The 25575-nt window shown below is 41.8% G+C and overlaps 1 protein-coding gene across 1 annotated transcript in view; it reads right to left on the bottom strand.

Annotated features, from left to right (window-relative positions):
• The window catches only part of LOC125446730 (fibrillin-1-like), a 570259-nt gene that overhangs the window by 521428 nt on the left and 23256 nt on the right, over window positions 1-25575 (bottom strand). Inside the window, exons 4-5 of the mRNA XM_048520489.2 lie at window positions 19794-19889; window positions 16078-16173 (exon numbers count right to left, since the gene is read on the bottom strand). Coding sequence (XP_048376446.1) covers window positions 16078-16173; window positions 19794-19889 — 192 coding nt within the window. The remainder of the gene's footprint in view (window positions 1-16077; window positions 16174-19793; window positions 19890-25575) is intronic.

The following is a 25575-nucleotide window of genomic DNA, read 5'->3' as shown; positions in this document are numbered from 1 at the left end:
CATCTCTGTCAAGTCACCTCTCATCCTTCGTCGTTCTAAACAGAAAAGCCCTAACTCTCTCAACCTTTGCTTGTGAGACCTTCCCTCCATTCCAGGCAACATCCTGGTAAATCTCCTCTGCACTTTTTCCAACACTCCCACATCTTTCCTGTAATGAGGTGACCAGAACTGGACACAATACTCCAGATGTGGCCAAACCAGGCTTTTGTATAGCTGGAGCATAACTTCATGTCTCTTGAACTCAATACCTCTATTACTGAAAGCTAACACACCATATGCCTTCTTAACAACTCTATCCACCTGGGTGGCAGCTTTCAGGGAACTGTGAACATGAACCCCAAGATCCCTCTGCTCCTCCACAGTGCCATGAAACTTTCAATTAACCCTGTATTCTGCTTTCATATTTGTCCTTCCAAAATGAATCACCTCACACTTTTCAGGGTTAAACTCCATCTGCCGCTTCTCAGCCCAGCTCTGCATTCTATCAATGTCCCTTTGTAACCTAGAGTAGCCCTCCACACTGTCCACAACATGACCCACCTTCGTATCGTCCGCAAACTTGCTAATCCATCCTCCACTCCTTCGTCCAAATTATTTTCAAAAATCACAAATAGAAGACGACACAGAACAGATCCTTGTGGTACACCATTTGTAACTGAGCACCATGTTGAATTTTTTCTGCCCACTACCACCCTTTGTCTTCTAAGGGTCGGCCAATTCTGATTCCAATCTGCCACTTTTCCCCCATCCCATGCCTCCTTACCTTCTGCATGAGCCTACCATTGGGAACCTTATCAAATGCCTTATTTAAATCCATGTATATCACATCCACTGCTCCACCTTCATCCATGTGCTTGGTCACCTCTTCAAAGAATTCACTAAGGTTTGGGAGGCATGATGTACCCCTCGCAAATTCATGCTGACTATCACGAATCAAACTGTGCCTTTCCAACTGATCATAAATCCTGTCTCTCAGAGCCCTTTCCAATAATTTGCCCACCACTGACCAGGTGGTCCTGAGATGCTGCTTGGCCTGCTGTGTTCATCCAGCCTCACATTTTATTATCTTGGAATTCTCCAGCATCTGCAGTTCCCATTATAACTGACCTAAGACTAACTGGTCTGTAATTTATGGGGTTCATAAACTTTTGTTTTGTTTTCTTGTTAAAACAAAGGCTGTCATGTTCGTGTGCTTATGTTTCAGAAACAGGTCACTTAAGTCACAAAATAATAATAAAATTTATGACCCATCTATGTTCCTGTCAGGATATTGACTTGTCAAGAATATTGACTTGACCAGTACCAATAACAACTGAGCATTCCCCTGTTATTAATTGCGGCACTAGGTTATAATAACAGCTATGTGTCTGTGAGTTTATATGTGAACTTAATGTACGTCAGAGAGCGTAACAGTCACGGATAAATAAGTCTTGGTGCAAGTTTGCACACAGTTTGCAGAGTCAATGAGACTTCAAAACATACAGCAAATAGGCTGGAGTTTAAATCATTTCATAAATTACTGGCCATCCAAATTAATCTCTTTATTTTTCTATATTTACTGCTATAAGTTTAAGATTAAGAAATAATTATAGGAAGACATTATTGAGAATACTTGACTCTTTAATACATTATTGCCAGTGATGGTTGATGCTAGATGACTTGAATAAACTGAAATCTCCTGAGTCATAGAATGATTACAGCATTTAGGACATTTAGTCCATTGTTTCCATGGCAACACTGCAACAGTGACTCAGCTAGTCCCATTCCAGCCTCTCCACCTTTGCCCTGATAATTTCTTGTCTCAGTTGTGTATCCAGTTTCCTTTTGGAAGCCTCATTGCATCTTCCTTCACAGCATTGTTAATGCATTCCAGAATCTAACCTTCTGAAAAAACCTGAAAAAAATTGTTACTTTTTTTTAAATCGCAATCACCTAAAACAGAAATTGCTGGAAAAGTTCAGCAACTCTGGCATCAGCTATGGAGAAAAAGTAGAATTAATGTATTGGATCCTGTGACCCTTTTTCAGAAGGAGTTGATATATGTGTACGATGGAGTAGGAAGAGTAAATAACAGGTGGAGATGGAGCCCAGAGAGAGAGAATAGCTGTTGGGCAGACAAAGGAATATGTCAGCATCAGCTGGAAGAATCAATAGCTGCTAAAAAGGTATTTGGTCTCTCCCCTCTTTCCACCCTATCCCAGTCCTGAGTTCTTTCATCATCTCACCCCCTCAATATTCTGATCTCTCTCCCCTCCCCACCCCACCTCGTTCCAATCTTTCCCCTCACCCCGCTCCACCTGGTCCACCCTCTCCCCTCACACCCAATCCCTCGGTCTTGATCTCTCTCCTCAATCTCCATCGCTCCACCCACCCCAATGCCCCAGTCTCTCCATTTACCCCACCACCATCCCACCCCACTCCCAATCTCTCCTCTCACCCATCCCAGACCTGATCTCTCTTCTCTCCCCAATCCAGCTGTGCCCCCCCACCCCACCTTCCACCAGAATAAAGTCTAGTACATATATGTCAATAAACACAACCTCTGAATAATGTGGCTACAAGAATAAAATCAGTGTCTGGGAATCTGCAGTGAGTAACTCATCTCCTGAGTCCTGAAAACCCACTGAGTACGTAATGGAGTACTGTCCACTTTGCCTGGATGAGAAAGCAAAGGATACAATGGCATTGCAGTGCAACTATTTTGCTAATGTTGCACCAACCTGTGAATCCAATGTGAAGCTCATCTAAACTAGACTATTCCATCATCATCCACATATTTATCCAATGACCATTTGAATGCCCTTAAAGCTGGTGAGTCTATTACTGTTGTAGGCAGGGCATTCCACACCCTTACTATTCCCTGACTATAGAACCTACCTCTGGCATCTGTCCTATATCTATCAACTCTCAATTTAAAGCTACGTCCCCTCTTGCTAGCCATCACCACCCGAGGAAAAAGACTCTCACTGTCCTCCCTATTTAATCCTCCGATCATCTTGTATGTCTCTATTAAGTCACTTCTTAGCCGCCTTCTCTCTAACAAAAACAGCCTCAGGTCCCTCAGCCTTTCCTCATAAGATCTTTCCCCCATACCAGGCAACATCCTGGTAAATCTAGTCTGCACCCTTTCCAATGCTTCCACATCCTTCCTATAATGCGTTTTCAAGGCAGTAGACATTAAAAGCATCCCAAGAAAAGCAGAAAAATCAAGGGGCTAAAGGGAGGGTGGACCTTAAAACAACTACTGTTAATACAGATAAAAGTACTGAGAAAACTACTAAAACTCTTGCCAAGTCCTCTGGACCTTCTTTAAAGAAGTGGCTCCAGAGACAAGAATTGATGGTAATCTTACAAAATTCCCTAAAATCTGGCAAGGTTTAGTAGACTGTAAAACCATACATTTAACATTGCTACTTCAAAAGCACAATGACAGAAAGTAACAAAGTAGAACAACTTTAACACGTGCCACTGTATCTTAATTGTCAGTCAGAACAGATAAATAGCACATGTTTAACCTCTCATTCAAATTATAGCACTTTGAGAACATGGCCTTGGTATTACAGCAGAGTTTAATTTTTGCTCTAAGGTTTTGGAGTAGACTTGTGGCTTGGGTTGTGGGCGTTGAGACTGGTTGGCTGGCTTGCCGAGCTGTTACTTGAATCACAGACGTTTCATTACCATGCTGGGTAACATCCTCAGTGCAGCCTCCGATGAAGCATCAGTGTGTTTTCCCACCTGGATTTTAAACTCAGGAGTCCATTGAGATGGATTAATCTCACTTCCGGTTTTCCATCTTGATGGAACGTATATGGGGATGAATTCAATGAGTTTAATAATAGCATTTTTTTGTGGAAAGCCCGGCTTCCAGGAATTCCCATGTTCGTGGAGTGCCGGGTTTCTCGGAATTCTCGTGCATGAGAATTCCTAGAAGGCCTGGCACTCCATGAAGCATGCTATTAATTAACAAAATACACTGTACTCGACCCCATATGCATTCCACTACTAAGGAAAACCGGAAGTGAGGGAATCCACCTTAACAGACTCCAGAGTTTAAAATCCAGGCTGGAAAACACAGCGGAGGCTGCACTAAGGATGTTACCCAGCAGGGTAACGAAATGTCTGTGATACAAGAAACCAGCCTGATTTTTACTCGTTTGTTCTCGATTTGTGAGCAACATGGTAGGGCTACATTTACTGGCCATCAGTTTCCTTGAAGTGGTGGTAATCCATCTGCTTTGGGTTGGCCATTTAGAACAGTTGAGGAAAAACTTCTTCACCCAGAGAGTGGTGGATATATGGAATGCTCTGCCCCAGAAGGCAGTGGAGGCCAACTCTCTGGATACTTTCAAGAAAGAGATGGACAGAGTTTTTCAAGATAGTGGAATCAAGGGTTATGGGGATAAGGCAGGAACAGGATACTGATTGTGGATGATCAGCCATGATCATAATGAATGGTGGTGCTGGTTCCAAGGGCCAAATGGCCTACTTCAGCACCTATTGTCTATTGCTTTCCTAGTAACATTCAAAACTTCATCACAGCTAAGTAAGTAGTGTTAACGAGTTCTAAATGTATGATGCAGTGACAATAGAGGTACGAACACTAGCACTGATAACTCATCACTAAACTGAAACTTCTGTCCAGTCACAAGCTACAGACCCAAGGAAGGAGTCAGTTAGTTCAGTTGGCTGGTCAGCGGACTTGAACACAAAAGTGACATCAACAGCATGGGTTCAATTTCCACACTGGCTGAGGTTACCATAAAAGGACGTTCCTTCTCAATCTCTCCTTCCCCTTGAGTCAAAATTTGATGCTCAGGTTAAACCATCACTAACCTCTCTAATGAGAGAGAGCAGCCCTATGACCTGGTAGGATTATGATGACTTTATTTTTACAGAACTAAGGTACAATTACTACCAGGATTTAACTGATTTACCCCATCAGATACAAAATAAATCACATGCATTTGCTGTTAATTCACTAGGCAAACTATATTGTCATTAAACAAGCACATAAAATGCTAGAGAAACTCAGCAGTTCTGGTAGTATCTGTGGAGATGCTCATCTTAAGTCTGTAATGAATCTCCTCAGAACTGCTTATATTTTGTCATTATTTCAACTATGCAAAATTTGCATTTGCAGGATTAACTTTGTTTACTCGAAGATATCAGGTGAATTCGGAATCAATGAAGATATATCGTAAAATCAACCCTTGTGTATAAACCTATACCAACCAATGAAAGAATTTGATTACAAAACTGAAAATTTATCCAATGGATGATCTTTTCTGTTCATAGCACACGTAACATGTTCCACCACTGAATATCATCTCACAGAAAACAGGAGGCAGCCATTTGGCCTTCTCAGTCAGTTCTACCATTCATTGTGGTCACTGCTGATCATTCAACTTAATAGCCTGTTCTTGCTTTTGCCCATATCCTTTGTTCCCTTTAGCACTAAGACCTTATATCTATGTCCTTCCTGAAAAAATTTAATGTTTTGGCCCTAACCACATTATGGATGAAGAAATTTTTCATCTCAGTCTTAAAAGCTCTTCGCGTACCCTGAGGCTGTGATACCTCCTCTGTATTCCTCCACTATAAAGAACTCTTCCTACAACTACCTTATTAGTCCTGTAAGAATTTTTAAGAAGTTTCATTAGACCCTTACCCCCTCAAATTTTCTAAACTCCAGCAAATATAACCCTCAACAATTCAACATCGCTTCATAGATCAGTCTCACCATTCCAAAGATCAGTTTAGTAAACCTTCATTATGTTGCCTCTCTAACAATGGCATTGCTCTTCAGATAAGGATACCAAACTACACAATATTCCAAGTGTGTTGTCTCACCAAGGTCCACAATAATTGCAGCAATTAGTGCCCATTTCTTCTGGCATTTTCACAATTCTAGATGATCACCTTGTTGTGAGTTCATTTCATCTTAAATTTCATCAGATGAACATTATGTAATTATCTGCCAATAGTTCAAGTCTGTTGATTTGGTGGGGAGATGGTTTGTGTACATCAAGAAAAGTAAAGTTCCTGCACAATTGCCTGGGGCACTCCAGAGAGGACACCTCTAGAAGATGAGTATTCCACATTACAAACAACTCTTCAACAAAACACAAAATACTGAAGATGCTAGAAATATGAAACTAAAAATGGTTAGTGCTAGAACAACTTAGTCAGTTTCAGAAACAATTAACTTTCCAAGTCCAAATGACTTGAAAATGATAAAAAGCCTGGTTAGACTCCTCTTGAAGCACTGCAAGCAGATCTTGACATCACGCCTCAGGAGGAAATGCTGGCCTTGGAGGGAGTACACCATAGGTTTACAGGATTGATACCTGGGTTTCAGGGGTTAGGTTTGAGAAAAAAAACTATACAAACTAGGCTTGTTTTCTCTCGAATTTAGAAGGTTAAAGAATGATCTGGTCAAAAGCTTCAAAGTATTAATAGGCAAAGACAGGGTGGACAAAGATAAACTATTTCCACTGGCTGTGCACAGACTTTGCTGATACTTGACCCAATAAAGATGGCATCCCTGAAGCTCCATCAGCTCCCTGTTCTCTTACCATGGTGGGAACCTTAAACTTGGCTGCACTGAACACGGAACTTAGAGGATCTTATCCATGATTTGCACCTCACGTGGTGTTTGTGAAGTCTCCCCCTTCTCACCCAACCACATTCCCAGACACTGGGTCTACTCCTCCCCTATCTACCACCAATTGCAGCCGTTGGACAAGGCAGCTCCAAGTCTTAATGTTCCAGCATATAGGTGCTTTAGGGATGTTAGAAAGGGAAACTAGAGAGGAAGGGGAACAGTGCTTCTGATTAGGGATAATACTATGGCTGTACTTAGGGATGATATTCCATCAATTACATCCATGAAGTTACGGTGGAATTGAGAAATAAGAAAGGGATGATCACCTTATTGGGATTGTACGGTAAATGGAGGTTCAAGAAAGAGAGAAATGCATCAGGTATATACAGCAGGGAATGACCGAATCTCTAGAGGAGTGCAAGGGCTGTAGGAGTATATTTGAGAGGGAAATCAGGAGGGAAAAGGGTCATGAAATAGCTTTGGCAAGAAACTTTAAGGAATGATCCAAAGAGTTTCTACAAATACATCAAGGTCTAAAAAGTAACTAGGGAGAGAATTGGGCACCTTAAAGATCAGCAAGGCTATCTTTATGTGAAAACACAGGAGATGGGTGAGATACTAAATAAGTATTTTGCATTAGTATTTACCGTACAGAAGGCTATGGAAGCTCGAGAACTTTTTAAAAAAAAACAAACAAACAAACAAGTCATATCTTGAAAAGTGTCCACACTAAACGATGTGATGTTGGACATCCTAAAACACATCAAGGTGAATACATCCCTGTGACCATATCAGGTCTACCATGAACTTTTGTTGGAAGCTAAGCAAGTGATTGCTGCACCACTTACTGAGATACCTGTATCATTGATAACTGCAAGTGAGGTACCAGAAGTCTGGAGACTGACTGACATGGTGGCATTATTTAAGGAAGGTGGTAAGGAAAAGCCAGGGAACTTTAGACCACTGAGCCTGACATCACTGGTGGGCAAATTAGAATAGAATCATGGAGTCCCTAACAGTGTGAAAGCAGGCCAATTCACCCATCAAGTCCACACTGACTCTGAAAAGTATCCCATCCCATCCCAACCCTCTACCCTATCCTCGGAGCCCTGCTTTTCCCACGACTAATCCACCTTGCTTGCATATCCCTGCACACAATGAGCAATTCAGCATGGCCAATTCACCCAGTCTGCACATCTTTAAACTACAGGAGGAACCCAGAGCACCCACAGAAAAACCACAGAAATGGACAGACTGTGCAAACTCCACACAGTCGCCCCAGGCTGGAAGTGAACCCAGATCCCTGGCACTGTGAAGTAGCAATGGTAACATTCATGCCACCAGGCTTCTCCAAGTTTTTGGAGAGGATTCTGAAGGACAGGATTTGCATGTATTTGGAAAGGCAAGGACTGATTAGGGATAGTTAAGATGGCTTTATGCATGGGAAATCATGTCTCGCTAACATAATTGAGTTTTTTGAAGTAGTAACAAATATGATTCATGAAGGCAGAGCAATTGATGTGGTCTGTATGGATTTCAGTAAAGCATTCGTTCAACAAGGTTCAGGATGGTAGACTGGTTAGCAAGGTTAGATCACTTGGAATACAAGGAGAACTATGTCATTTGCATACAAAATTGTTCTGAAGGTGGAAGACAAAGACAGGTACTGGAGGATTGCTTTCCCTGTAGAGGGCCATGCACTGGGAGTGTGATTCTGCTGCTACTGTAATTGGAACTTGGGAGGCTGAAGCAGCAACACCTGTTATGACTGGGAGCAGCTAGATCTGGCTGAGGCCTAGAGAATGGGGCCCAGGGTGTCTCAGCCTTCCTGCCTACATGGAAGGACTCAAACTTGGGATTCTCTGCTGCCAATGTCTTTGGAACCCTAGTGGCCCGCACTTCTCCTCAGTGAGTTGTAGACTGCTGTACTAAACAGCTACTTCACAGGAGAGAAGCTGCCACTGACTAGGGCCTGAAGCCAGGACCTCAGGTACTGCAGCATGCCTGGAAGGACTCAAGCTTAGCACTTGCTGCTGCTGCCTGAAAAGCACAGTGACCTGCACATCTGCTCAGCCAGTGCCTAGGAGGCTTGTTCCTGGAGCCTGGACTTCTTCATCCAGAGGATTCAAGCCTGGATGCTTGCACTGAGACATTATTTTTGGATAACAAGGTGTAGAGCAGGTCAAGCAGCATCAGAAGAGCAGGGAAGCTGACGTTTCGGGCCTAGACCCTTCTTGAGAAAATAATATGTTGTGACTGAGGCCTACTCGTTGCCAGAGAAACCACTGCCTCTGAGCACCAGGGAACTATTGTTTTTAGCCTGTGGGTTGGTTGGCAGGTTGGGACATGGCTGCCTGAAGTGACTGGACTGGCAGGCAAGGCCTAATGGGACTCTTATTTTCCTTTACTAGTTTCACAAATACTGCCAGATCTGTCAAGCTTTTCCAGCAACTTCTGTTATTGTTTCTCTCAGTCCCTCCCTACAGCCTTTTACATGGAGGGAGACCCGGCACCAGGAGTGGAGCAGGTTTTCAAACCGCTGCGATCCAGTGCGCCCGACATTTTAGCCAATGTTTTATCGAAGTCTGGACTTAGTGGTCACTGCAAAGGATCCCCCTACTCTGGGAGTGGGACGTACCCAGCCAGTGACCCCGAACCACCTACCACACTTGATGTCGGTGAGGGTTTACAGGCTAGAGATGACAACCTGGAGGAGGACTGGGCATCAGTCATGAGTGCAAGACATGGTGCTAGCGGGCAAGATCACCTTCATCCTCATTGGGGAACTCCAGGATTTTTTTTGCAAGCAATGCTTTGTCGCCAAGGCAGAGTTTAGTTGGCTAAGGGCCGGTGGAATTCTCTACCACTTGTCATAGTCTGTCCAGCATAGTGGCCCTGGGAATGGACAAGAATGCAAGGTGGTGGTGCCAGGGATTTCTTTGCAACATCATCAGGGAGTGGAAGGGGAAATAAAAAGTCCCTCCGCGGCTTGATAAATTAGTTTCAATGTTTTAACAGCTGGTGGCAGCAGCACATACTGCTGCCATGAAGACATCAACAGCAGCAGTAAGGCCCAGTGCAAATTTCATATCACCTCATTCCTCAGGGAACAAAAGTATGCAGTAAGCCTCATGAAAGAGGCCTATCCCGTTTCTGGAGCCAAGGCTATGCAGCTCCCCAAGTGACGGGAAGGGTTTTCACGAGTCACCTGGCCTCCAATTCTGGCAGGGTGGCTATCTTGTTGGCCTCTTTCTTCAGCCAGAGATCTTAAGGGTCAAGAGCATGTGCCAGGTCATTCGTTCCGACTCAAAGTTCATTTCGGAGGCGTGGTTCTTCATCTAGTGAACATAAATGCACCTTGGATGGGACCTGAGCAAACATGCTTCTTCAAAGAAGTGTCTACTCTTCTTAGTTCCAGTAAGGATGAACTTATCCTTCTTGGGGACTGCACCCTTGAGGGGTGGGACCGTGATGGAACCCAGAAGAGCTCAGCAACAGTGGGGAAGTTGATGGACTTGGTTAAGACCTTTGACTTGGTAGATATCTCCATCCCAAAATCTGCATCCCAATTCCACATCTTCACCTTTGAGGGGCCTGGAGTCAGAGCACCCAGAATTGACCGACTCTACACTTCCAGAACGTATGCCTCCTTTATTCCGAAGGCCTCTCTGTGGCAGGTGTCGCTTTCCAATCACAATCTGGTGTGGGCATTCAGCACCAAGGCATGCAGTTCCGAGACTTGTTTTGTCACTTCTGCACTGGCTGGAGAAGGAAGCGGGGTGGTGAACGCTACCGAAAACAGATCCACGGCATCCGCTACAACAGCCACCTGGTCCAGGATGTGATCCATTATTCCCAGGTGGCTGGCCTGTCAAGCACCTTTCTCTCCTTTCATCAAGAAAAGGCATTCAACAGAGTGGATCACAAGCATCTGCTCAGGAATCTGTACGCTTTCAGATTCAGGACGTACTTTGTCACCCAGATCAGACTTTCGTATGCCTCCAGAGTGCCCAGTGAAGGTTGACACACCCCTACACTTTGGGAGGAGTGCATCACGGCTGCCCGTGTGGCCAACTTTATTCTCACTGCACGGAACCATTCCTGCACGCCTTGCGTAAGCAGCTTTCAAGTTTGGCTCTGCCTGGGTCAAGGCTGGACGTAGTTCTTTTGGCATATGCAGACAATGTGATCCTCATGTCCACGGACCCAGCTGACTTCCGGAGGATGCATGAGTGTCAGGAGATCTACACTGTGGCATCCTGCACAAAGATCAACTGGAGCAAGTGTTCGGGATATCTGGTCAGTCCATGGCAGACCCCAATCTGGAGCGTCTCTAGGGACTCCCATTAAGTATCACACACCTCCCGTATCTGGAAGTCCATCTTTGCCCTGCTGGGGAGTCCGGGCAAGCATACTGGCAAAAGTTGGAAACCAAGGTGACCGCTGACCTAGCCACACTGGACAGGACTGGTCATAACACAGCTGTTAACTGCCAAGTTGTGGTCTTTCCCCTGGCTTTGTCTCCACATCCAGAAAAAGAATGTCAAATTTTTCTGGTATAAGAGGCAAAACTGGGTTGCTGCTGCAATTCTCAGTCTTCTTCTTGAGGGAGGTGGTACTGCCTTCGCACCCAGGTAGTGACATTCTGACTTCAGACCCTGCAGTCATACCTTTCTGTCGAGCCTGCTCCAAGGTGGTGCACCCAAATGGTGCAATTCTTCCGTCAGCTGTGTAGCTTCCCTGACATCACGCAGCTCCCGTTCATGGAGTGGACCTGGCCACAGGTCTTCTTCCAGGAATGCCCATCTTGGGTCTGGGATACAGTCGGCTCACACCAGCTCTCATCAGGGAGCCACTGCTCCGGAACAGGTTTTTCCTTGAGCGTGGTTTGTGCTGACAAAGGGAGGAGAGAGCTTGAGATTTAGAGCTGAGCGGATTTGGGGACATGTTGAAAGGCAGAGGAGAGGGCTAGATAATGCTGACATAGTTGACTGCAACGGTGACGATCCACCTCCATTTCATGAACCGAGCCATCTGGAGCCTGACAATCAAGGAACTTGGCCCTGAAACTGTACTCAAGGTGGCTCAGGCATGCGGTGGACTTCTAGATGAACAGACCCCTGTTTGCCAGAATTCAACATGGGTCTACACTGCGATCCTCCCCGTGACAGTGTACCCCACAATCTCGGCAGCCTCGGAGATACACTCCCAGTGCCCTTTTGAACAGCATGGAGGCTGTATTTGTACCAGCTGACTCTGCACACTCTCCACTTCAGCACCTTGACGTGATCTTTTGCCCTCAGGCCATGGAGAACCCGACTCTAGGCCCTTAAGAAAGGTTCCTCCCTTCTGACACTTGGAGTGAAGAGGACTGCACACTGCAGCTCCGTACAACCAGCAACTAAGTGGGCTTACTGTGTGCTAGACCACATACACATCATGTGGCCTGGAGTAAAAGGCCTTCCAATTGCACATCAAATGCATTCGCCTGCAGACCCTTTAGTTTTTTGAAGGGGCTGACAAAATTTTAGTCACACTTCAGCCCCACATTTCTGATCAACAGGCACCCAGCGCAGGGAGGGGCAGACAAGTTCACAAGCCTTGTCATGGTTTTGCTTCCAGGCTTCGGCATGATGGCTATTAACAGTTCCAGGCAACAGGCCAAAGAGGGGCTCACTATTCCTGAAAGTCTGTCCCTCTTTCACAGTTACATCTGCACACAAATGTCCCTGGAGAGGGAGCATGTGGTGCTAACTGGCACAACTGAGGCCTTTTGAGGCTGTTGGGTGCCACAGAGGCTGGTGTGCATTATCAACCTGGATAATGATATTCTGGTTTAGATCATTGTTTTCTTAGTACAAGTTTCCATTTTGCTTTTTGAGTTTGTGTTTGTTTTTTGTTTGGTGCCTAGGGAAGAGGGTGTTTTATTTTCTTTTTATTCCAATTTTGGAATCCTTGGAAAAGCAAAGAGGGCTTTTATTTTAGCCCCCTACTGTCCCTGTATCCAATGCATTTGAATGGGGATCGACAAGAGGGGAATTTAATCTTTATCTGAAATGAGTAGTGGAACATCCCCTGGATTTTAAAACATATTGTCCCTGTCCCAGGAGTGGTTGATGGGGAAGGAGCAGTGGAGATTTACTTATTTAGTTGTTTGTTTGTTTATTTATGTTTTCTTTGATTTTGCTCGAGTTTGTTTTTACTATGCACCCTTGCAGTCCCTGCGCAAAGAGGTTGATGGGGGTGGAGTCAAAGGAGAGCCATTTTGTTTTTTGGTTTGTTTATGTTTCTCCCACCTAGATTTACAGGTATTCATTTTTGTCTAATGAAGTCAAGACATCTTTATGTTCTGTTTTGAAACAACAGAGTGGGCTTCGCTCCACGTTTCACCCAACGCAGTCCCAGTAGCATCTGATGCGGGTAGTGTCAGGTGATCTTGGGTTTTTTTTTCTTCTGTTTACACTGACATTGAGTTGAGGGTTGCTTTTCTGACTGGAGACCTGTGACCAGCAGTGTGCCGCAAGGACCTGTGCTAGGTCCGCTGCTTTTTTGCCATTTATACAAATGATGTGGATGAAAAAACAGAAGATTAGTCAGTAAGTTGGCAAATAACACCAAACAGACAGTATAGTGGATAGTGAAGGAGGTTATCGGAGGGTACGACGGGACCTTGATCAGGAGGATCAAGGAGTGGCAGATGGAGTTTAATTTAAATAAATCTGAGGTGCTGCATTTTGGTTGAGAAAATCAGGGCAGGACTTGTACACTTAACAGTAAGGCTGTGGAGAGTGTCGCTGACCAAAGAGACCTTGGAGTGCAGGTTCACAGTTCCTTGAAAGTCAAGTCCCATGTAGATAGCGTAGTGAAGGCAGCATTTGGTACACTTTCCTTTGTTGGTCAGTGCATGGAGTGTGGGAGTTGGCATGTCACGTCAAGGCTGTACAGGACATTGGTTCGGCCATTTTTGGAATACTGCATACAATTCTGGTCTCCTTGCTGTAGGAAAGAGGTTGTTAAACTTGAAAGGGTTCATAAAAGATTTATAAGAATGTTGTCGGGGCTAGAGGGCTTGGGCCGAAATGTCAGTTTTTCTGCTCCTAGGATGCTGCTTGGCCTGTTGTGTTCATCCAGCTCTACACCTTGTTATCTCGGATTATCCAGCATCTGCAGTTCCTTTTATCACTGAATAGGCTGAAGCGGTTTTCCCTGGGATTGGAGACTAAGAGGTGACCTTAAAGAAGTTTATAAACATCATGAGGAAAATGGATAAGGTTAATAATCAAAGTCTTTTCTCCAAAGGAGCGAATCCAAAACTAGAGGGCATAGGTTTAAGGCGAGAGGGGCAAGATTTAAAAGGGGCCTAAGGGGCAACGTTTTCTACACAGGGGGTCGTGAATGTGTGGAATGAACTGCCAGAGGAAGTGGAGGAGGCTGCTGCAATTACAATATTTAAAAGGCATTTAAAAAGGAAGGGTTTAGAGAGGTATGGGCCAAATGGGACTGGATTGATTTTGGATATCTGATCTGTATGGACAAGTTGGACCAAAGAGTCTGTTTCTGTGCTGTATGTCTCTATGACTCAATGGTTGAGTTATAGACTGAGAATTAGGGAACACTTCTATTCAGAAAGGGCAGTAAATATTTGGAACTCTCTTCCGTAACCAACAGTGGATGCTAGATCAGTTGTTAGCTTTAAATCTGAAATTGATAAATTTATGTTTAGCATAAATATCAAGGATAGGAGCCAAAGGCAGGTGTATGGAGTCAGGCCAGAGATCAGCCATGATGTCGCCGAATGGTGGAAGAGGTTGAGGGACTGAATGGTCTACTACTTTTAATTTGTTCCTAAAACATTATGAATAAACTTTAGAGACTGCTGTAAATGCAGTTAGTATAAATCATGCTTCAAAATCAGAAGGTTGTGATTTCATGCCCCACACAATTGAGACAAGAAAACTTCGCTGACGTCACAGTTCAGTACCTGTGGAGGCACTGCATTGTTGAGTTGTGGCCTCTCAGGTAAGATGTTAAACCAAAACCCGCTTTCATGTTTAAGAAAGATCTGATTTCATTATTTTAAATCACCAATTTCCTGTCCAATAATTTCTCTCTGAAACCAACATCACACAAAATAGATTCTGGTCATTATCATAGCACTACTTACTGGAGTTAGTGTGCAAATTGGCTGCCTCATTCTCCAAATTAAAACAATGTCTACAATTTTCAGAAGTACTTGAATTAGCAAAGTGTTTTTGGCTATTCAATGGTGATAAAAAGGCAACAATGTATATGAATTCAATTCCTTCTTTTTCCTCCAAGCACCATAAATGAAGTAGTAACACTCCTGGATGCTTGGGGTCATACAGTACTTTGTCATGATTACCAATGTTTAACATTAAGAATGCTACACAAGTTACAAAAGGATCAAAAATACTAACATGAGACACTGGTACAAGACGAGTCACTGCCTATTTGATAAGAAATAAACAGGAGTGGAAACCGGTTATGCACCAACTGGTTTGAAGTCCAGCAATTTTCTGGTCACTGACACACTGCCTAAGGATGCTAACCTCAGATTGCCTACACAAATATTGCTGATGGCCAAGTCAAGTAACCCATGAGTCATGCATGTCCATGTAAAACAAACTGAAAGATCTAGGAAATATTAATGAATAGGCCAAACTTTTTTTGTCATGAATGACTAACTGTCTATATTGCAGTCTGCCAAGAAGGATGTGGCAAATCCTGTGCCATTAGTGACAGAAACAATGAATGCTATGGGAGCAATTCCAAGAAATGATCACACTTGTTAAAAAGCCTTTCAGCTACATTCTTAAAGATACTCCCTTGGCTGGTTTAACAAGGCGTGGAATCACAGAATCAATTTAAGCAGCACATATTTCCAAATCTGCTAAGTGTTTTATTCCCCCCAAAAAGGGACACATGCCTGCAATAATGTGGCCCACTCTAAACACTACAATCAGCTTATCAAGCAGTCTGAAAGAACAAACAGCGGATAAGCCACAAGATAATTAGGAACAAGCAGCCACAAATAAGATGTGGCCGACTTGAATTCTACAGGCTGTATGCACCTCTTGCTTCCTTGAGGAATCGCATGGAGTAACAGTTTGGGTTTCACATGTCAAAAACACCACAAGCAGAATAACTGATATTCTTAAGCTTTGCATTCTAAATTAAATAAGAGATGACAATCAAATAAAACATAGCATTTAGCATTAATGTAAATTTTTTGATGATATAGACAATTAAACTAGATTTTTCTACACGGAAAAGCATCCTTTCTGCATCCACCCTTGTCAAGGCCCCTCAGAATCTTATTTCACCAAAATCACTTCAATCTTTTGAACTTGCAATGGCTCAACCTTTCTTCATAAGCCAAGGCCATTATCGCAGGAATCAGTTCAAGCAATTCACAATTTGTTCTGAGTCAGTTACACTCAAGACTGTCTTACCTCGTTCACACTGTGCTCCTGTAAATCCATACGTACAGGCACATCGATTGGGAGCAACACATCTTCCACTGTTCAAACAGCCATTCTCACAGATAGCTGAAAAACAACATTTTTAATTTTGAAAATTCATTTAGGATCTCCTTCACCTTACAAAAAGCACAAACAGAACGGGTGAGTAATCTGGACTAGGGGTGGTTAAAGAGCTCCATAGCAGGACTGGGAAGAGGATATAGAGGATTAGAGAGCCCACACCAGGGAGGATGAGAAGCCCGCTAAGCAGGACAACTAAATCAAGACTGAAAAGCACTCTGGTAGGGGGCAAAACTACGGACTGACAGAACAGTACCGGCAGTCAGGAAGATTTGGAGAATGCTAAGCTGAAGGACTGTAAAACTAAAGATACAGGAAAAGTGATATGGAGGCAAGGGGGCTCCAGGATAGAGATGTCAATTAATCATAACCAGAAATTGATCACTGAAATGGTCAAGCAAGGGTCGGTGCCAGAAAGCCCTGACATCAGAACAACAAGCCTGGTCGCAGAGACAGGACAAAGAATATTATACGAGAAGGTAGTTGTTACTCTGACAGTCTTTGTCAGGAGTATGACTAACAAAAAGCAGCAGCAAGTGAGAGTGGCAGGATTCAGATGTAGTGCTGTCAGCCAAAAGGACAGATGGTGGCAGCAACAGGGGTGTGCCTAGCACCCACCTAAATTGATGGACTGCAATGGGATCAACAATCTTGACTGGGAAGAACTGGGTAACAAAATGTATGCATAGGCACTTAAGGATGGCAACGGGTGGACTGACCCACCACCCTACAAATCAGAAAGACCTGTGCCTACAGCATCTCTGCAGGCTATACAAAGAAAACAATTGAAAACACAGGCAGAAGAATAAACAGGAGAGAAAGGATGTTAAATCAAAACCTTGTATCCCACAGAGGCAAATGTTATTGAACAAATTGTCTGCATTGAAAGGGAACAATAACAATGGCCCCTAACTGGGAGAAAACAGATGTGTTGGTAGAGGGTCAGTCTCACCAACAATGATCTACACGCCCTTAATAGGACCAAAGTGCCTAAGAACGTATGGCAAAATTTACAGGGCCCAAGTTGGCTCATGCTCTTAAGATGGGTACAGGCATTTTAAGGATTCTAGCAAGTACATTAGGGAGGGGCACCCTTAATTGGGCTAAAGTGACCTTAAAACAGTGATGAGTGAATATTTATTGAAAGAGTGTTACAGGTCAGCAGTGTATGATATTAACAGATAAAGCAACATCTATAACTGATCACCAATATGGATTTACCCCTCACCACCTCAAAAGTTACAAGAACTAAAGAAGCTTGACTAAGCAAACCAGATCAGCTGTAGAATTCATTCAGATCTGGGTATGACAGAATAAGGAAGGGATCATTCTGGAAATTGACATTTTAGAACAGTTGTGTGTGACTACTGACGTGGAAACCCAATGTATAACATGGCAACCTTCTCACCTTGATAGGGACAGGAAGAAAAGGAGATGCTACATTGCAAGGGTGGCTACACTGCAGGGAGAATGGGCCAGTTAGGGAATCAGGGAGCAATTGGGGCAACATGGTGGCTCAGTGGTTAGCATTGTTACCTCACAGCACAGGAAACTCAGCTTGATTCCAGCCTCCAGAGACTGTGCAAACTCCACACAGACATTCTCCCCATGTCTGTGTGGGTTGCCTCCAGATACTCCAGTTTCCTCCCACTGTCCAAAGATGTGAAGGTTAGAGGGATTGGCCATAGTGTGTCCAGGGATGTATAGGCTAAATGCAATAGCCATGGGAAAAACAGGGTTACAGAGATAACATAGGGAGTGAATCTGGGTGGGTTGCTCTTCGGAGGACTTAACAAGTCAAATGGCCTGCTTCTGCACAGATTGTATGGGTCCTAGCTATTGTAAAAACAGTAATGTGGGCTATTACCTGTAGACCTTAATTGGGGCCCACAACCCCATACAATCAATATCCCGAAGCTGATAAAGGTGTTATCTGTGATAGTGAAGGATTTAGACAAACAGGTAAATTAATCGGTATTCTCAGATAGCTGCTGAGCCAAGTGGGAATTAATTCTGCTCCTGGCAGACAAACCACCCCTAACCACAGATGGTTTAGTGAACCCGTCATAGCTAATGGTAAAATAAAACAAAGGAACAAAATGAATGTTTGAAAGAAGCTGGTATTGGAGAGTGTGGCATGATTGCTGAGGGACCACTAGGAGGAGATGGGATCACATAATTACTCATCTATGAAGCAAACAAAATCAAGACTTGTCCTGATAGTGTGGATAAGGCTTTGTATGACCCAGGATTTAAGATAAGATTTGGAACTGGGTTCTTAATGTTCACGGACACCTGTGGATTTCAATCACATCACCAGTAGTATTACCATTTGTAGTTCCAATTGTAGAATCTACATTTATCTGCACCACTAAAAGGACATTCAAGAGATGGAGGGACAGGAGATTGATATGAGGGGAGCAGTTGCTGCTTCCATGCATTGGGAAAACACCACACACAAATAATGGCCATTTTGGGTGTGGCCAAGGATATTTGAGGAAACTGAAGAGGAGGTTTAATGGGGAAATAGGGTTAATAGCTTAGCATGGTACAGGGAAATAAACATGTTGGCAAGAAATAAGTTTAGGAAAGCTAATTCTGCAGCATAGGTGTCAGTCACATTAGCATGCTCACAGGAAGGAACAGAAAGTCCACACACCAAACAGTCACCTATGGTGAGATCAACTTAGCCATTGTGAAGCAATGATGTTAGGTCATTAGCTTGAGCAGTCACAAGATAAGAATTCTAATAGTAATTTAATAATAATGCGATCACAGCTGGGGTATAAGTCAATGTTGCCTATTGAACAGTAATGGTTCTTGTTAGTGTTTGTAATCTAATAAACTGTAGCATGGGCTATTGTAATACGAGAATGTATAAATAGACTATATTTGATTGGGGCTGCCTCCCATTCCCCTCGCACACTGCACTGGTAAAGAGCACTGGTTAAAGGTCAAATGCTACCACTGAACTCTGGACTCAAGACTTCTCCCTGACAACTTCCCTGCAACAAACGATGACTGATAACTTACTTCAAATAGGAAATAAATGTGAATGCTAAAACATTGATGTTGGAAATCTGAAATTAAAACAATAACTAAACTTGATTTTACATTTGGCACTCTCCAGCTTCTGGACTCTTACATTCCCCAACTTGTCATTTTATTTCTTCCATTTTCTTCTTTTTGTTGTTTTGCTAGATTGGTCTAGTCTGATTTCTTTTTCATCTGACACTCAAAAGATTATTATACAACCATTTTGACAGAACGTTTGGTTCCATACTATACCCACTTATGTTCTTTCCAACTGGAATTATTTTGATATTTAATCTCTCCTGCGACTCAGCTTATCAAAAAGCTATTCATTTGTTCTTCCTGTCTCCTCGTTCCATCCATTATTTTCAAAAAGCTTACACTCCATCTTCCTTCAGTTCTGATGAAAAGTCATCTTGACCTGAAACATTAATTGTTTCTCCCCACAGATGCTGCTCAGTACTCCCAACAACCTTTTTGTTTTTATTAAAGAAATAAATGTAGTGGAAATGTGAACAGTGATTGATGCATATTTAAGTTTAAAAAATTAATTATTTTAAGGATCAAAATAATTCATTAGTAACACTACTTACGCTGCCCACAATGAGTCCCAGTATATCCTTTCTGACAAATACAGTGATCCTCAGCACAGGACCCACCATTCATGCAACGAATGTTGCACTGTTGGACTGCAAAATAAAAATTTTTGGCAACAATTTAGTACAACAATCAGCCAACTTTGTATAAATCAATGTTTTGTAGGTTTAAAATAAACTCAAACATTTCAATAATTTCAGACTGAAGCCAGAAACTTCAAAAGCACCATAATGAGTGAACAATAGCAGTAAGTAACCACTTCTCTCAGATTCACTGTGGCAAAGATAAGGCTGGACACTTAGTTTAAACTAAGTTTGACAGACTCTAAATACATACTCATAAAAAGGTCAGTTATTCAGACTTGCTGGAAATGTAAACATGCATGTTCCTCTACTGACTTACTTGAAGAGATATGTCCCTGTTATAGTTTTAGGGTTTAGTGAGCTCAGGTTCACTAATGCGCTTTGGGCAAGGGAACTGCCATCCTCATCCGATCTGGCCTATGTGTGCTTCCAGGGCCACAGCAATGTGGTTGACGCTGAACTGCACTCTGCACAATTACAGATGAGCAATAAATGGTGGCCTAGCCAGAAACACTCTCAACTCACAAACAAATAAAAAATGTGTTACATGTTTGATCTAGCTTTAATCCTAAAATTAAGTTATTCTATCATAATGATCAGTTAGAAAGCATTCTAAGCATAGCCTTCAAAATAAATAGGGGGTTGGAGGCAGGATGATCAGTACGATAAAAGTCACCATTATGTGGATGAAATAGATTCTGCGACAACCTCCTCCTCCAATCTCATAGTGTCTTCAATGCTGTAGCTCCAATCACAAGATCTCTCTCTTGTTCTCAGAAGAAATTTCTAATTGAATGTGTAACTAAAGCAAAGAGAGGCACACCACAATTGGGCGAACTAGAAGAATAACTTTCACTAGATGAAAGGTCACCATACAGCAGAGTTTCACAAGGTCACAAGTAACTATTCAATACAGTGAATACTTACTTAGGGCTAGGTTGCTGCGTCAACCAGGGGTCAGGGCTGACCCAGCATGTCTTTCTTTTGGGTGGGGGCGGTGGCTAAGAGGCAGCAGAGCCAAAGCATCAGTTGTGAGGGCAGGGCAATCTACTAACTGGATAAACAATCTTTATGCATCATATAGCTTTATCCATCACTGACCATGTTTTTGGAGTTTATAGCCGATAATAATACTGACAGCAGAAGGCACACAAGTCAACTTTCTGTAAATGCAAAGCAATCAGGGAGCACAGCCTGTGAGTTTTTTTTCCCCCAAAATGACTAGACACAATAGAATATAGTGTCTTTTTAAAACAAAATTTTTGCAATAGAGTATACAAAACAACAGATAATCTTAAAATTGTCTACTTAGACGATATTCACATGTAATCAATTTTACATAGATGATTAGGAAGCTACTTGCAAATGATATCTTTCCCAGTTAGACAAAATTTGTGGAAAATCAGAATTAATTTTGCATTATTTTCACACAACAGATGTATTTAACCATACATCTTGGTGAATGTATGTCTTGCACAAAAAAAACCACACAATCTCTTAATTACAGCCAGCAAGTTAAAATATTTAATATACAGATATATGCAAAGTTTGGTACATGCACCAACTTATCTAAAAAAAACACTAAATAAAAATACAGAAGATAGTGTTGTTAAGTGACTGCATTATCTAATAAAGGAGGAAAATTAGAGGTTCATTCTGAACCAGGTCCAGACTACGTACCATGTCGGCTCATCTAAATCAAACCATAGAAAGGATGCCCCAGAAAATGAAAATAGCCCAAAATATAAAGGTAGCACTCAGCAAAATCTCAGAGGCCTAAAAAAAAATTTACTTTGACCCCTGTTTTAACACAGGAAGCAACTAAATATAAAATGTATTTACATTGTATTGTTAGCCCTACAATAAATGCCAATCTTATTTGGCATTAGCTTTTACACTTCCCAAGAAGGCAAGTAGATTGCACCACTGGATAGGAGATCACCCGCTTAACTGGAAAGGAGAAAATTGTCAATCCTTCTACCCTGGATCATACTTTAACATTCCATTCCAAGTGACCACACACTGGCTTTGACAAAGGTTGTGAAGGTATCTTTAGCTGTCTGCTTGCCCCCTCAGCTGCAAAGTACACAGCTAATCTAAAATGAATTTGTTGAAAAGCAAAAAGCACATGTTCTCTACCATTCAATGAAAGCATGGCTAATCTGATAATCCTAAACTCTATTTTGCTACCTTTTCCTATATCCCTTGATTCCCTTACGGATTAAACATCTAGTCAGTCTTGAATATATTTAATGGCCCAGTCTCAACAGCCCATGATAATGAATTCCAGGGATTCGTTACCCTTAGAAGAAGTTACTCCTCATCTGTGTCTAAAATGTGCATCCCCTTATTTTAAGATCATGCCTTTAGGTTCTAGACTCTTCCACAAGGGGAAATCATCCTCTCCGTATCTATCCTGTCAAGTCCTCCAAGAATCCTTAAATAAGATCTCATCTCATTCTTCTAAATTCTGAGTACAGGCCCAACCTACTCAACCTTTCTTCATAAAACAATTCCTCCATACTGGTATCAACTGAGGACTGCCTCCAGTGCCAGTATTTCATCCTTCACATAGGGCCCCTAAAACCATTCACAGTAAGCCTGCTGTGGTCTGACAAGAATTTTGTATTGTTTTGGCAACTTCTCCCTACTTTTATGCTCCATTCCTTTAAGACAAATGGTCAATATTCTATTGCTTTCTCTATTGTTTGCTGAACTTAGCTGCTAGTTTTTTGTAATTTATGGATGAGAATTCTCAAATCCTCCTATTCCAAAGCTTTCTGCAGTCTTGCTCTATTTAAATAATATTGATCTCTTCTATTCTTCCTGCCAAAGTGCATTACCCCACATTTCCCCAGACTAGATTCTATCTGCCAAGTTACTGCCCACTTGCTTAGCCTGTCTGTGCCCCTCTGAAGTCTCATTTTCTTTAAATCCTTTTGTGGCAGATCATCAGCAGCAAGAGTGGACCGTTCATGGAATGGCAGCCGCCTTGTGGCAGTATGATGTGGTAGCAAGTTCGAAGCTCCTTCTGTCAACTGAAGGCGACGGAAGCAGCAGAGGCAGCAGCAGCAAACCTCCTCTTTGTGATCAGAGGCGGCAGTATCAGCTAAAGACTACAGCATTCCAGAGACCTTTGAGATAGACTAAGTTCTGTTTTTTTTTCCCGCTTTTTAGCTTTGTTTCTTTTTTAAATTATGGTTTCTGTAACCAAGATGGTGCTGGAAAACAGTACTGCATACTTTTCACTGTACTCCGTATTCCTATACTTCACTACATGTGACAATAAAATTAAATCCTAATTTATATTTCTAATTTTAGTTATAAAATTTGCAATAAATTTCCTTTCTTCCCCTTAAGCTATTCATATCTTCAGAAATAAATATGTATCAAAATCATTTACAATGCTCATTTCATTAGTGATTAAAAATTCAATACATTATGTAATCCCAATTTCAGATTGCTATTTGCAAACTCGTTTGTACACACAAACAAAACCGTAAAGAATTTTTGGTACAACTAAAAATCAAAGCTGAAGCTTCACTAAAAACAACAATCTTTCACACAGAAATATATGCTGCTAACTTTTAAGTAACATTTCAATGCCATCAAAATGTATCTTTCCTCAGAGTCAAACATCTGCATTACCACTCCTTAGATTTTCTGCTATTAAAATTGTACTTTCTAACGAACTAAATTACGCATCACATAATGAAGTGGAAAATAAATGCAGGCTCAATAAGATAACCAGCACAATGTTTTTGGTTACGTATGGATTGAATTGAGGATTAATATAGATTTCTCCTAAGACTATGAAATTCAAACAAACTGCAAACAGTGGGGACTCACTCAGCATTATGCAAGTCTATAATACTTTGCTAAATTCCAGCTAACATTCATTAGCAAAAAACGCAAAATATCCTACATTAGTACATTTTTTTCCTGTTACACTGCAGCAAAAACCAAACACATCATGGGTTCAAACAAAGTATTGTTTACCCAAACATGGACGTTCCTCAAAAACCATGTAAAAATAAAGGAACAGAAATAGTCAGATCACACCATTTCCTGTTTAGCTAAGTGTCTTAAATTCACTAATTCATTGCATGAATAGTTCTTTTAATCGCACAAAATTGTTTATTGTTCGCAATGTTTTGTAAAAAGGTTAACTTTGCGAATGTAAATGTCTCAAAATTATATCAATTAGTCTTAACTACTTAACCAAAACAACAGCCAGCCTCAATATAATGTTCAACCCCTTCAGGCTGATTTTAAATTGTAGTTACCTCCCCATCCTGCCCCCGGTTCCAGTTAAGAAAACCGATTCATATTTTCAGAGTCTCAAACATTAAAAAATCCCAAATGTTTCACTGGAAAGTAATGCAACAAAATCATCACACAAAACTGTAACCCCTACAGCACTCAAATTCTTACCATTATGAAACTCATCTGTGCACATTATTTTTGTAAAGGATTCAGTAGCTCTGTGTATCTAACCCTAATCTGGCTTTATTCTACTAAAAATGTGTCAATTAATCAAAACTTTACTCGCAATTTATTCCGTTAAAGTTTTCACAACGAAATCTGCTGCTTGCAGAACCAGTCCAGTTGTGTGTACAGGCTGCCGGACAAAAAGATGACTTGATGAATGTTCCGTTGGTGCACTGGTTTAAAAATTTTCACTTTTGGATCAGATCCAAACTGACATGGAAACTGACCTCCAAGTTTCTATAAAAAGCAAAACAAAAATTGGAACTGAATGTGAAGCTGGTTGAGGCCACATGAACAACACCAGAGAGAGAGATAGGATGATCAGCCAGAGCGGGTAACGTTAGATGAAATTACATAAAACATACATCTGAGATTGAGAATTCAGGACAAGATAGTTATCACTGTTTCAGTTATTTAGCATGAACTGATTTACCAGCACTAACCACATCAATTAGTTACTACTGAGGGTTTAGCTACTGATGATGTCGTGGATCCACCACAAGACTTCCAAAATGCAGCCAAGCAGGTTCTGCAGAAGTGTGCCATTTTGGCAGTCTGCACCCATGGATAATGAGTTGTCTTGCAGTTGATATCCAAATGAGGATTGGAGACACATTCTCTCAGAAAGAAAGCTGAAATTTTACCTGAGGAAGTGCACTAATTTGAAGGACTGTGTCTGAAATTAGTGCCATATAATGTTAATGGGAGTACCCAGTAAAAACATGAGATTTATCTTTGCTGCCCCGATTAATGTGAAGTTTATACTGACCACAATTTGCTTGTTAAGCTACAAGTGAAATCTTGTTTCACTGATTTCTATTTGGGGGTCATTGGTAATTTGATTTCTCAGTTTCCATAGATATTGTAGCAATTTGAATAGAAAATAAACATCCAGTAAATTTAAAGCACAAATGTTATAGTTTATATCATTTGAATTCCTAGACTTTAAACTAACAAATATATCCACGATTAAATAGGCGATGGCAAAACCTAGATTATATACTGTTTTGCTAAATCATGCAAGTAAATGCTTCACCTGCCTGTTTGAAATTCCTCACATTTTAACAGCACAACTAGCTCATCGGTATTCTCTTGACAGAATTTTTGTAACACGCCACTTAGCATTGCTCACCTATTACTCAAATTTCACCATAATTCATGGAACACACATCCTGATATTAAATCATACTACTCCTTCACGTCA

Source organism: Stegostoma tigrinum, chromosome 36 (genome assembly GCF_030684315.1).
Source record: "Stegostoma tigrinum isolate sSteTig4 chromosome 36, sSteTig4.hap1, whole genome shotgun sequence".
Classification (NCBI taxonomy): domain Eukaryota; kingdom Metazoa; phylum Chordata; class Chondrichthyes; order Orectolobiformes; family Stegostomatidae; genus Stegostoma; species Stegostoma tigrinum.
Note: the sequence above shows the minus strand (reverse complement) of the source record. Positions and strands in the feature narration are given on the sequence as shown.